This window comes from Phocoena phocoena, chromosome X (assembly GCF_963924675.1).
Source record: "Phocoena phocoena chromosome X, mPhoPho1.1, whole genome shotgun sequence".
Lineage (NCBI taxonomy): Eukaryota > Metazoa > Chordata > Mammalia > Artiodactyla > Phocoenidae > Phocoena > Phocoena phocoena.
In genome coordinates, this window is record NC_089240.1 from 90,965,793 (window position 1) to 90,979,274 (window position 13,482).

Below are 13,482 nucleotides of genomic sequence, written 5' to 3' on the forward strand. Positions count from 1 at the left end.
CAGGGGACACGGGTTCGTGCCCTGGTCCGGGAAGATCCCACATGGCGCGGAGTGGCTGGGCCTGTGAGCCATGGCCGCTGAGCCTGCACGTCTGGAGCCTGTACTCCACAACGGGAGAGGCCATAACAGTGAGAGGCCCGCATAATGCAAAAAAAAAAAAAAAGGAAGAAAGGGGATAAAAGAAAATAAAATAAAGTAAGGTAAAATAAAATAAATTTATTAAAATAAAAAAATAATTATTAAGAAAAAAAATTTTTTTAATTAAAAAAAAAAGACAGACGGATAGAACCCTAGGACAAATGGTGAAAGCAAAGCTATACAGACAAAATCTCCCACAGAATCATACACACAAAAAGAGGAAAAGGGGAAAAAATAATAAATCTTGCTCTCAAAGTCCACCTCCTCAATTTGGGATGATTTGTTGTCTATTCAGGTATTCCACAGATGCAGGGTACATCAAGTTGGTTGTGGAGATTTAATCCCCTGCTCCTGTGGCTGCTGGGAGAGATTTCCCTTTCTCTTCTTTGTTCACACAGCCCCTGGGGTTCAGCTTTGGATTTGGCCCTGCCTCTGTGTGTAGGTCGCTGGAGGGCGTCTGTTCTTCACTCAGACAGGATGGGGTTAAAGGAGCTGCTGATTCAGGGGCTCTGGCTCACTCAGGCCACGGGGGGAGGAAAGGGCACGGAGTGGGGGGCGAGCCTGCGGTGGCAGAGGCCGCCGTGACACTGCACCAGCCTGAGGCATGCCGTGCGTTCTCCCAGGGGAGTTGTCCCTGGATTCCGGGACCCTGGCAGTGGCGGGCTGCACAGGCTCCCCGGAAGGGGGGTGTGGATAGTGAGCTGTGCTCGCACACAGGCTTCTTGGTGGCGGCAGCAGCAGCCTTAGCGTCTCATGCCCGTCTCTGGGGTCCGCACTTTTAGCCGCGGCTCGCGCCCGTCTCTGGAGCTCCTTTAAGCAGCGCTCTTAATCGCCTCTCCTTGCGCACCAGGAAACAAAGAGGGAAGAAAAAGTCTCTTGCCTCTTCGGCAGGTCCAGACCTTTCCCTGGACTCCCTCCCGGCTAGCCGTGGTGCACCAACCCCTTCAGGCTGCGTTCATTCCGCCAACCCCAGTCCTCTCCCGAGCCTCAGCTCCCAGCCCCGCCTGCCCCGGCGGGTGAGTAGACAAGCCTCTCGGGCTGGTGAGTGCCGGTCGGCCCTGATCTTCTGTGCGGGAATCTCCCCGCTTTGCCCTCCGCACCCCTGTTGCTGCGCTCTCCTCCGCAGCTCCGAAGCTTCACCCCTCCGCCACCTGCAGTCTCCACCTGCGAAGGGGCTTCCTAGTGTGTGGGAACCTTTCCTCCTTCATGGCTCCCTCCCACTGGTGCAGGTCCCGTCCCTATCCTTTTGTCTTTTTTCTTTTCTCTTTTACCCTACCCAGGTATGTGGGGGGTTTCTTGCCTTTTGGGAGGTCTGAGGTCTTCTGCCAGCGTTCAGTAGGTGTTCTGTAGGAGTTGTTCCACGTGTAGATGTTATTTCTGATGTATCTGTGGGGAGGAAGGTGATCTCTGCGTCTTACTCTTCTGCCATCTTCCCCCTTTCTCTGTAGATTTCTATTAGGTCTAGTTGGTTTATAGTGCTGTTCAGGTCCTCTATTTCCTTGTTGACCTTCTGCCTAGTTGTTCTATCCATTATTGAAAGTAGGGTATTGAAGTCTCCAACTATTACAGTTGAGTTGTGTATTTCTCCTTTCAATTCAGTCAGGTTTTGCTTCATGTATTTCACGGCTCCATTGTTAAGTGACAGCACCATGCTTTTGTGATGACTATAAGCACTAATAAAAAGCAACGCTGACACATTGACCCTGTCCAGCTGGAATTTGAAGGGCATTTGAGATTGTTTTTTCCCCAGCATCTTAAGAATCATGATGAACTATAGGGTAATGGTTAAAAAACATGGGCTTTGCATAAAAAGAAACGAAATTGAGTTATTTGTAGTGAGGTGGATGGACCTAGAGTCTGTCATACAGTGAAGTAAGTCATAAAGAGAAAAACAAATACCGTGTGCTAACACATATATATGGAATTTAAAAAAAAAAAAAAAAGGTCATGGAGAACCTAAGGGCAGGACAGGAGTAAAGACACAGACCTACTAGGGCATGGACTTGAGGATACGGGGAGGGGGAAGGGTAAGCTGTGACAAAGTGAGAGAGTGGCATGGACATGTATACACTACCAAATGTAAAATAGATAGCTACTGGGAAGCAGCTGCATAGCACACGGAGATCAGCTCGGTGCTCTGTGACCACCTAGAGGGGTGGAATAGGGAGGGTGGGAGGGAGGGAGACGCAAGAGGGAAGAGATATGGGGACATATGTATGTGTATAACTGATTCACTTTGTTATAAAGCAGAAACTAACACACCACTGTAAAGCAATTATACTCCAATAAATATGTTTAAGAAAAAAAAGAAACATGGGCTTTGTAGACCCTCAAACCTGGGCTCAAATCCAGACTGCCAGGGCATTCCCTTGCGGTCCAGTGGTTACGACTCTGTGCTTTCACTGCCAAGGGCCCAGGTTCAATCCCTGGTCGGGAAAGTAAGACCCCACAAGCCACGTGGCACGGCCAAGAAAAAAATAAAAAAGAATCCATACTGCCATTTACAACTCATGTGACCTTGTGTAAGTCACAGAACGAATGGATCAGTTTCTTTGTCTGTAAAATGGGGATATGATAGCACCTACCTCACTGGGTTGTTGTGAGGATTAAATAGGATCATGTTTATGACTTTAGCCTAAGTTAATGCCTGCCATCTCTGTCTGTCTGTCTGCTGATAGCAAAGGGAATTGGCATTGTCTGAGTATATTCTCACAGATAACATGGGAAGGGGTCCCCAAAACAGACTAAAGGAGAGAAACCAGAAAGAAAGCATTTGCTATGGATAATTCACAGATGCACGCACTTACCATCGTTAAAAACTTTTGACTAGAACATTTTGCCACATGTATGTAGAGCAGGCAGCCTAGCGCTGTATGAATACAGAGAAGTGCTATGATTTGAGGAGTTGACAAAAATGCTCCCCCTACCCTCCTCCCACATCCCAGCGTATCCCTCATATGCTTTACACATTCAGATATACTGAATTTTACTAGTAGGGCTCTATTCTTTTAGGGCCCCTCCATCGAAAATCCTCTTTGAAATACACACTCTTGGGATTGTACTAGCCTACTTTACACTTGCCCACTGAACCACTCCTAACCTGTCAGATTCATTTCCTTCTGCCTCAAGAGATCCAGCATAACACGAGTGTCACAGAGCACTGGGGGTGGTTCAGGTCCTGAATAGATTGGGGTTTGAGACAGGGACAGTTCCAGGGGGGACATAAAACAAACCTCACCCTACAGCTGACTCTCAGACCAGACATACCTGTGTGAGAGTCCAGCTGTGCCCAGATACCAAGGTGTTCACCTCCACCCCAGCCCATGCCTTTTCCCATTTCACAGGTGATGGGGCTATTAGCAGCCCAGGCCATTTGATTCCACTCACTTTACTTTCAGGGGCAGCAGCAGCGTGGCTGCCCCTTGCCCTCCTCTCTGGCAGCCAGATAATGCTCCCTCTCAGTACCTACCACCCAACTGGGCTCCAGAGACCCAGGCCCGAGACTCCAAGGAAACTCAGCCACAGTCCTCAGCACCAGGGCTCATGTGTTGATTCTCTTTCTGGGTTTAGATTACATGCACAGCGCCCACCGCCCTGTCACTGGGGGCCACCTGGGGAAAAAGGAGAGTAGTTATGTGGGCAGCATGGGCACCAGCCCCAGGAAGTCGAGCCGCTGCACGCCCCCGCCTGCCGACTCTGAGCTTGTCAGCTTTTGCTACCTCCACATGCGGGAACAAAGGAAGGATCAGGAAAGCCGGACAGATGTCAATGAGAACTTAATCTTCTTTGAGGAGACCAGGCCCCGGACCAAGTCTGACCCCACGTCCAAGAGTTCTGGCCAAGGTTATGTGATCCCTGATGACTTTGATGCAGCTAGCCTAGACCATGAGCCTTGTGCCAGCAGGGCCCGGTCCTACACTTTGGACAATTCCCTTGGGGCTGAAGCCCTGAATTTCTACTGTGACTCTTGCAAAGCCAAACTCCAGGAGCAGCTGGGCCCTCGCAAAGGTGGGAGGTCTGGCTCCTCTCGTGACAATATGGTAGACTTGATGTCCCTCCCACCCCCCGGGAGTGAGGAGGAGGAAGAGGAGGAAGACGAGAGCACTTCGCTGTTGCCTTCCATTGCTGCCCCACCTCCTGGTTTCCGAGACAACAGTTCTGATGAAGAGGACCCCAAGCGCCGGGCCGTCCAGAGCCAGGAGCAAGGACGCCACCTGCGTGGGCTCCTGTACGATGAGATTCCGGTGACACTGATTGACAGCGTGCAGACCCGGACAGTCCGAGATCATGCCCAGGAGCTAGATGATGCCCTGGTGTCCACTCTGCAGGCTCTGGAAGCCCTGGCAGCCTCAGAGGATGGACCACACCCCCCAGCCCCTCAGACTGCAGGTAACAGCGCGTTCCTCCTCCCTCTTGCCTCCCTTTCCTTCTCCTGGCCAGGCAGACCCAGCAGGTGACATTTCTTCTTCCCGGGCAGAGGTCAAAGTCAGCGTGGTGTGTCAGGGCAGTGGATGGGCCAGAGACAGTTCAGGTAGGGTCGGGGGAGCGACGAAGCTGCGGCAGGGATCTACCGCTCAGCCCCCGCTAGAGCTCTGGCTCTCACCATTCCTATCGCTTTGGAAATGTCTTGCCGATGGACCCCAGGGATTGGGGCCGTGACAGCTACGGAGCCAGGCCAGGATGGAGGATCAGAGCAAGATTGTGAGACATATAGAAGACAGGCAAAGAACATCCAGCATGCATATGACTGGAAGAAAAACAAAATGACCAACTAACCACCTAGGGACCTGGGATCAGGGGAGCCAGGAGCCCTCACCGCTCAGGGCTGAGACCTTTATCCGCCTAAGAGCTTTGGCTCTCAGACGCATCCAAGTCCTGGCTTCTTCACCACTTTCAGTGTCACCTTTGCTTTGGCAAGGCACTTAACCCTCTCTGAGCCTCACTTTTGTCATCTTCAATGGATTTGAGAACAATAGTCCTATCACGTAGGGTTGTTGTGAGGATTAAATGAGATCGTTCATGCAAAGTACATAAACACTTCCTAGCACATAGTAAGGACTCTGTAAGTGGTAGCCACTATTATTGTTATTATTATTCGATGGGCAAACTATACAGCATGCATGCTATTCCCTGTTATAGACCCACATACATCCATCTTGTAGACAAACACGGATGTCAGACACGTACCCATAGTCACACATACATCCTTCCACACACATATGCCTTCAAACAAAGAGGTCAGTGATACAGTGACAGGAAGGAAATAGGGAGGAATAAGGCATATGAGAAAGCCTGTGAGGCGAGGGCAAGTGTGGACAGAGAGGGTGAAGCAATTGGGGTCAGAGGGAGCCTCGCTGACCAGAGTGAGTACCTGCCTTTTCTGTATGTGAGCGCATCCTTGGTGTCGGGCAGCCCCCATGTGTTCGGCCCCCGGGCCTGGCATTTCTCTTTGCTCAGAGTCTGGAGCTCCAAGCACTGGCTGCTCCCAGGCTAGAGGCCCATGTGATAGCCAGAGAGAGGCCAAGCTCAGCTAAATGGCCTCAGCTGCAGGGACTGTAGGCAGGCCTGGCCAGATGAGGAGGGCCAGGGAGAGAGGGAGCTCTCTTTGCTGGCTCTCTTCAGGACAATTAACAAAAATTTCCTAGCTGTTGAATCTAAAAATAGTGATGATTAGCATGTTGTTTTGCCTGTGATCTGCATGTTAATTTGCCATCAAACTGCCCAGATCTTCTCTAGGCCTCTTCTGTTTCTCTTGCGGATTCCAGCCCTTCATCACCCCTCTCCCAGCTTGCCTTTCTTTGTCCCCTCCCCTCCCGACCTCCCACCCTCAGCCCTGCAGGCCCCCCAGGCCTGACTGGTTTTTTCCAGCTTGAAATCCTGCTGACTAACCTTGACCCTCATAGACTCTCTACATACGGTTGGAAAGGACTTGACACGAGTAAATGCTGCAGACCCTATCCCTGTCCCTCCAGGTCTGATTGTGCTGGCCACAATCACCCCTGAATCGTCGCTGGACTCGGGCCACGAAACCAACTCTTCGGAGCTCACGGACATGTCGGAGGTGGTGTCAGCCATGAAGCAGCACCAGAATACCACCTACTTCCTGGCCCAGCATCTCAACAAGGACAGCCTCCTGGCCCGCAAGGACCTGCCTTTCCGGATCCAGAGCTGTGCAGCCCAGGCCGTTCTCACGGCCCCTTACTCTCTCGGGCGCCCGGATCCCAGCCCATCCCTCCAGCCAGCTGTCACAGGCCAGAGTCCTGGCGCCCCTGGTGCTCGGAGGAAGGTGCCCCCGTCAGAGGCGCAGCCACAGAACGAGCGAACGTACGCCCTGGCTGTGCACCCAGCACTGTCCCCTCAGCTGAGTGAGCAGAAGAATCTGAGCCTGCTGTCCCCAGTTCCTGAGGACAAAGGGCCTGGCCACACTCGGGCGGGCCTAGAGATGTCACTGAGGGCGGCCACACCGTCCCTCAGTGAAGAGCAGGTCTCTGAGCTAAGGGAGAGCCTGCCCAAGGAGGTCAGGTTGAGCCCCAAGCTTATCCTGGACCCAAAGGGCAGTGTGACCCCAGCCATCATCTCGGCCACCCTACAGCAGGTGGTTCATACTAAGAGTCTATCTGCCCCTGGCGGGGCCTCGGGGAGCCCCCCCAACAGTGGGGAGAGGTTAGAGGCCAGCATGGGGAGGTCAGAGGTCAGCATGGGAAGGCCAGAAGTTAGCATGATGAGCGGCAGTGCCAATAAGAATCTTAAGTTCAAAATGAGTCCCAGTGCTCCAGAGGCCTCACGGAATTCCCAGCCGCAGCTGAGCCCGGAAGTCTCTTCCGGCTCCAGAGCACCCACAGGCAGCCGAGCTGATAGCCTGCACCTCTCTTCACAAGAGGACAGGCTGCCTATTCAAAGTTTCCCTCCCCAAAGCTATCTTTCTCGAGTGAGTCGAGAGTCAGTGGGCAAGCAAGGTACCGGGGAGGTGGTGGGCAAGGGCGGGCCTGAGGGTGCTAAGCCTTCCCTGCACAAGCAGGGCACCGTCTCCGGCCAGGGGGAGAAGGGGCAGCTGGAGATCACCCCCCAAAGCAGCAAGCTTGAAGACACCAGCCTGGTCCCCCGAGCCGGCTACCCCATGGTTCTGCAGAGCCCCAGCTGTCCGCCACGAGGCCAGAGCCCCAGCTGTCAGCAGCGAGGCCAGAGCCCGCTGAGGCCTCAGGCTGCCAGCCGGCAGGTGAGCACCATGCCCTCCAGAAAGATCGAAACGACCCTGGATGGAGCCCACTTGGCCTCCGAAGGCCCCACCAAGCCCAAATCGTCCCGGGGTCCCTTCCGGCTCCGCAACTTATTCTCTGCCACCTTCCCAACCCGCCAGAAGAAGGAGACCGATGAGCGGCAGGCCCAGCTGCAGAAGGTGAAGCAGTATGAGCTGGAGTTCCTTGAGGAACTTCTCAAGCCACCGAGCCAGGGGGAGCTGTCGGGCACCGAGTACCTGCAACCCCCAGCTCCAGGCCGCTGCAGCTGCCAGCTCCGCAGCAGCCCCGTGCAGCAGGGGCCCGGCATGTCCCGAGAGCAGAGGCGCAGCTGTGATTGCAAGCGCATGTGCCGGGGGGCCCGGCCTCAGGCCCCCCAGACGCCGGTGCCTGGCCTCCGGGGGAGGGAGAGGGACAGGGTCCCCCCGACCCAGAGGCAGCCAGAGGCCGGCCTAGGCTTGAGCCTCGGCAGCCCCACCAGTGTCCGGCGCATCCGCTCCACCAGCCTGGAATCCCGAGAGTGCCGATCGGACCCTGAGAGCGGGGTTTCATGCCTGACCACATGTGCCTCGGGGGGCGAGTGTCTAGGAGCTCCCAACTACAGGAAACTGATGCGCCGCTACAGCATCAGTGAGCTGGACCAGGGCGACAGGGCCTCGCTGACCTCGGACGTCTACCCGCACCCACCCCTGGGCATGCTGCCCAGGGAGGCCAAGGAGGTAGAGGCAGGCCTCCCCCTAGGCGTGGGTCCCAAAAGCATGTCGCTGGAATCCCCGACCCTGGGAGACCCCTCCTACGTCCACGTTGCCCCTGAGACCAAAGGCCCCAGACAGATGGCCGTGTTCTCACTGCCGGAAGAGGTGTACCGGAAGCCCGCGGAGCTGGACGAGGACAGTGAGAGCAGCAAGTGCTGCTCCATCCGCTACTGCTTCTACTACCGCAAGTGCGACATGGCGGATGACACCAGCGATGGCAAGGACGAGCTCTCCTACTCCATCCCCATGAAGATCCTGCCCGGCATGAAGCTGGACGAACAGGTGGTGCCCGTGGTGAGCAGGACCCTGCAGGTGCTGGATGCCGCCACCTGCAGCAGCCCGGAGGCCTCCCGCACCCAGGAGATCGACCTGCGGGTGTCCACCTTCGAGGGGAGCCTGGCCAAGATCAACGCCCTGCGGGCCCATGCCTACGGCCTGCCTGACGGCTTCCTGGCCGCCCGGCTGGACACCAACGAGCTGCTGACGGTCCTGAGGCAGTGCGTGGCCAGCCCCGAGGCCCGCGCCCCCAAGCCCTACGTCTCCCAGATCTCTGAGTACAAGCTCGAGCTGGCTCTCAAGTTCAAGGAGCTCCGGGCCTCCTGCCGCCGCGTGGCCAACGTGGACAAGAGCCCCACTCACATGCTGGCAGCCATCACGGGCAGCTTCCAGGTGCTGAGCAGCCTCATTGAAACGTTCGTGCGGCTGGTGTTCATCGTGCGCTCTGAGGCCCAGCGCCAAGAGCTGCTGGCCAAGGTGGAAGAGGTGGTGAGGAACTACACCTTCCTGCTGCGCGCAGCCGAGGAGTCCACCGCCCGGAGCCTTAAGCAGCAGCAGCAGGCAGCAGCCGCGGGGAACACACCGGACTCCCCCACTTCAGCGACTGTTATGAGCACATTCACCCGCTCCTTAAAAACCCTTATCAAGTAGGCCATCTGCCCGGGCCTGCCCCCCTTCCCCAACCGTGGCCCCAGGTTTGAGCTTTGTGGTCTTTGCATCTTGTGGTGAGTATGGGTGTCTGCTGGGCCAGTCAGGGTCCCAGAGCCCTCAGTCTCCAGGGAGTGACAGCTCTGTGCGTTGAGGCTGTCCCTGAGGGCTCCCGGCAACTGCCACCCCGGGTATCCTCACCCCTTCCCTGGCCTCTGGGCGTCACTGTGAGGGCCAAGGCCCCCCCTCCCCCGTCACTACGCCCGCCGCAGATCTGTATAGCCTCTCTTCTCTAGGGCTGAGACGTGACGTCAGGTCCTCTTCCTGCTCCATCGTGGTAGCCGGAGGGAGGCGGGCCTGAAGCAGGGGGCCCGTGGGCCCTGAGCTCCTCTTGGCTCCTGTGCCCCTCTGGGGAGCAGTGGCAGTAGCAGCAGGCCACAGCGCCGAGCGAGCGGAGAGGCTCGGGCACGCAGTCCAGACGTGCCCACCCACCCTGGGCTCACACTAACTCGGCAGGAGCCACCCCGGAGGGCTTGTGCCCGGGTAGTGGGTCTGCAGAAAACAGCCGCGCTCAGCTGTTTGTAGCCGGCCCAGCAGGCTGGCGGCCTCAGGGAGCGCTCGCCCCCGGGCCCAGTAGCTCCACACCAGCCATCCCCAAAGTGCCCTGCCCCTCGCTGACAGGCAGGGCGACTCGGTCCACTAGGGAGCAAGCATCTGGGATCACCCCGCTCATTCTGGGTAAGGTACCTGGTGAACACGTCTGCCCTGGGGAGACCCAGCGCAGGCCTCAGAGCCCGCCTGGCCCAGCCCAGCGCAGGGGCTGTCGCTGCCGGCGTGCGGCTCCTCTCAACATCTCTCTACCAGACAGACTGTCCTTAGGAGTCCGACTTAGCTACAGATGGGGGGTGGGGGGTGGGGGGTGGGGGTGGGGGGGAGGGGTCAGGGGGGCTGTTGATGACTATATCTTAAACTTCTGGAAGCTAGCGTGATATGTTAACCCTGAGTATATGCTTTTGGCTGTGTATTGACCCTGTGGATTTGTCTCTCTAAGAAAAGAAGCTGAGCGCCTTACCTGGTGCATTCCGGCACCTCTCTCTCTCTCTCTCTCCCCCCCCCCCCACTCCCCCGGAGTCATCTGGAAGGGAATCCGCACTGTTTAGCATCCTCCTTGACACACATCTGCTGCCGTCACCGCCCCCACTACAACGTTCCTGGGAGTGAAGACACGGAGTCCCTACTAATTGCCCATTGTAGGGAACAAAGAAAGCCAATGTTTCTTCTGTATAGATTGCTTCTCATCCACCTCTCCATAACCCCCATTTCCCACAAGCTCGTGCCCTGTGTCTGCCTCTCTTTCATCATTCCGTGAGAGGCTCACGTGAAACCTTCCGTTCTTATGTGAGTTTTATAAAGATGTACACTGTGCTTAACCCGCACCCATCCTTGGTATCCCCGAGTGCGATAAAGGACCCCCTGAGTGGCGCTTCCTCCCGGCAAGGATTAGGGGAGCTCCTTCTGCAAAAGCCAGCCCCCTCTTCCTTGCCTCTCCTCCCACAGGACCAAGTTGTTTAATGGGCCAGAGATGCAGCCAGTGGGGAACCGTTCCCCCCCCCGCGACCACCGCGAGCCTGCCTGCTGACGTGGTCTGCCTCTTCTCCCAACATCTTGATCCTGCCCCTTCACCACTCAGGCCCCGCCTGTGTCATTCATTCCACCGCCATCCTTCACCTCTCCCTCGGCTTCACGGAGAGAACATATTTTCTAATGTCTGTACATAGTATATATACTACATAAAATATATAAATTCTATATATATATACTAATTTATGTCTTGTTTTTCAAACAAGAATGATTAAATCTATTCATCTTACTATCCCAATAAGTCTTTGCAGTGCCTCTGTGTGGGTGTGCTTGTGTCCTTGAATTGTTGGTTGCTGGGTGCTCCCCCGGGCCTCTGCGCCCATCTACCTGGGCCCTGGTGGTTGAGGAGAGATGAGGATCCTGCTCCTCCCGCCTCCCCTTTGCCCGTCTTAGAAGTCTCCTGTTGGTCACGGGAGTTGGATACTGTCTACTCCTTTCTCTTGACCTTGGGTCCTTTGGCTCACCTGGCCACCATGGCTGTGACCTCAGAGCTGATGGGGTGGGCTGGGCACATAAAAACAATGTGCTCCTCAGCACCGGACAGCCTGGGAATTGGGAGATAGGGATTCAGGTCAGCTCTCAAGTTGCTTTGGGAAATGGGGCCTCTCCCTCTGAAACGTTCCCAGTCACCTCAGAACGTAGCTTGACTGCCTTGTAGCTCAGGCTAACCAATCCCTTGCAATGGCCTCTGGCGATTTCTTGGGAGAGGGTATTTCCATACAATAGAAGCAGCAGGACCCTAAGCAGAGCTGACTTCTCCGGCTTTTCAGAGTTACCTAATGGTGGGTGATGATTCTATTTCTCCTGTTCTAGGTCCTTCTGGTAATCACAGGTCCCCTCTAGCCTATGAGATGCCTTTGTGCCAACTAGAAAAAGATTCTCCCTGTGGGACCTACCCACTGTGATGAATTAGAAAACAACAGCAACAACAACAACAAAAAAACCAGTCCTCTGGCTGTTGCTAGACCTGTGGGCACAGGTCTTGGTAATTTCAGCCCCACTTACTTTGATGGCCGGTTGTACAAACTATACAACCATTTACAGTAGCCCTGATGAGTAACTTCCTTCCACAGCTTGGGCACAGATGCTTTTTCTCATGTTTGCAAAAGTCGTGGCTAAAGTGGTTTGGGAGAGGGCAGACAGCAGAAGCAAGAAGAGCTAAAATTCTGCAGCCTGTGGAAGGAAAACCACATTCATAGAAAGACAAAGTGAAAAGGCAGAGGACTTTGTACCAGATGAAGGAACAAGATAAAACCCCAGAAAAACAAATGGGGCTTCCCTGGTGGCGCAGCGGTTAAGAATCTGCCTGCCAGTGCAGGGGACATGGGTTCGATCCCTGGTCCGGGAAGATCCCACATGCCAAGGAGCAACTAAGACCGTGTGCCACAACTACTGAGCCTGCGCTCTAGAGCCCACAAGCCACAAGTACTGAAGCCCACGCGCCTAAAGCCCGTGCTCCGCGACAAGAGAAGCCACCTCAATGAGAAAGCCATGCACCACAATGAAGAGTAGCCCCCACTCACCGCAACTAGAGAAAGCCCGCATGCAGCAACAAAGACCCAATGCAACCAAAAATAGATAAAATAAAATACATATATTTATATTAAAAAAAAAAACTTAAAAACAACTAAATGAAGTGGAGATAGGCAACCTTCCAGAAAAAGAATTCAGAATAATGATAGTGAAGATGATACAGGACCTCGGAAAAAGAATGGAGGCAAAGATCGAGAAGATGCAAGAAATGCTTAACATTGTTTAACAAAGACCTAGAATAATTAAAAAACAAACACCTAGAAGAATTAAAGAACAAACAAACAGATGAACAATACAGTAACTGAAATGAAAAATACACTAGAAGGAATCAATAGCAGAATAACTGAGGCAGAAGAACGGATAAGTGACCTGGAAGACAGAATGCTGGAATTCACTGCTGCAGAACTGAGTAAAGAGAAAAGAATGAAAAGATATGAAGACAGCCTAAGATACCTCTGGGACAACATTAAGCACAACAACATTCACATTATAGGGGTCCCAGAAGGAGGAGAGAGAGAAAGGACCAGAGAAAATATTTGAAGAGATTATAGTCGAAAACTTCCCTAACATGGGAAAGGAAATAGCCACCCAAGTCCAGGAAGGGCAGAGTCCCAGGCAGGATAAACCCAAGGAGAAACACGCCAAGACACGTAGTAATCAAATTGACAAAAATTAAAGACAAGGAAAAATTGTTGAAAGCAACAAGGGAAAAATGACTAAGATACAAGGAAACTCCCATACGGTTAAGAGCTGATTTCTCAGCAGAAACTCGCCAAGACAGAAGGGAGCGACATGATATATTTAAAGTGATGAAAGAGAAGGACCTACAACCAAGATTAGTCTACCCAGCAAGGATCTCATTCAGATTCGACGGAGAAATCAAAAGCTTTACAACCAAGCAAAAGCTGAGAGAATTCAGCACCACCAAACCAGCTATACAGCAAATGCTAAAGGAACTTCTCTAAGTGGGAAACACAAAAGAAGAAAAGTACCTACAAAAGCAAACCCGTAACAATGAAGGAAATGGTAATAGGGACATACATATTGATAATTACCGTAAACGTGAATGGATTAAATGCTCCAACCAAAAGACACAGGCTCGCTGAATGGATACCAAAACAAGACCCATATATATGCTGTCTACAAGAGACCCACTTCAGACCTAGGGACACATACAGACTGAAAGTGAGGGGATGGAAAAAAGATATGCCATGCAAATGGAAATCACAAGAAAGCTGGAGTAGCTATACTCATAT

At 53.7% G+C, this 13,482-nt stretch overlaps 1 protein-coding gene across 1 annotated transcript in view; it reads left to right on the top strand.

Moving 5' to 3' along the window:
- FRMPD3 (FERM and PDZ domain containing 3) overlaps positions 1-9,055 on the top strand; it is a 63,051-nt gene extending 53,996 nt beyond the window's left edge. Inside the window, exons 13-14 of the mRNA XM_065901290.1 lie at positions 3,709-4,527; positions 6,111-9,055. Coding sequence (XP_065757362.1) covers positions 3,709-4,527; positions 6,111-9,055 — 3,764 coding nt within the window. The remainder of the gene's footprint in view (positions 1-3,708; positions 4,528-6,110) is intronic.
- Positions 9,056-13,482: the final 4,427 nt, after the last annotated feature.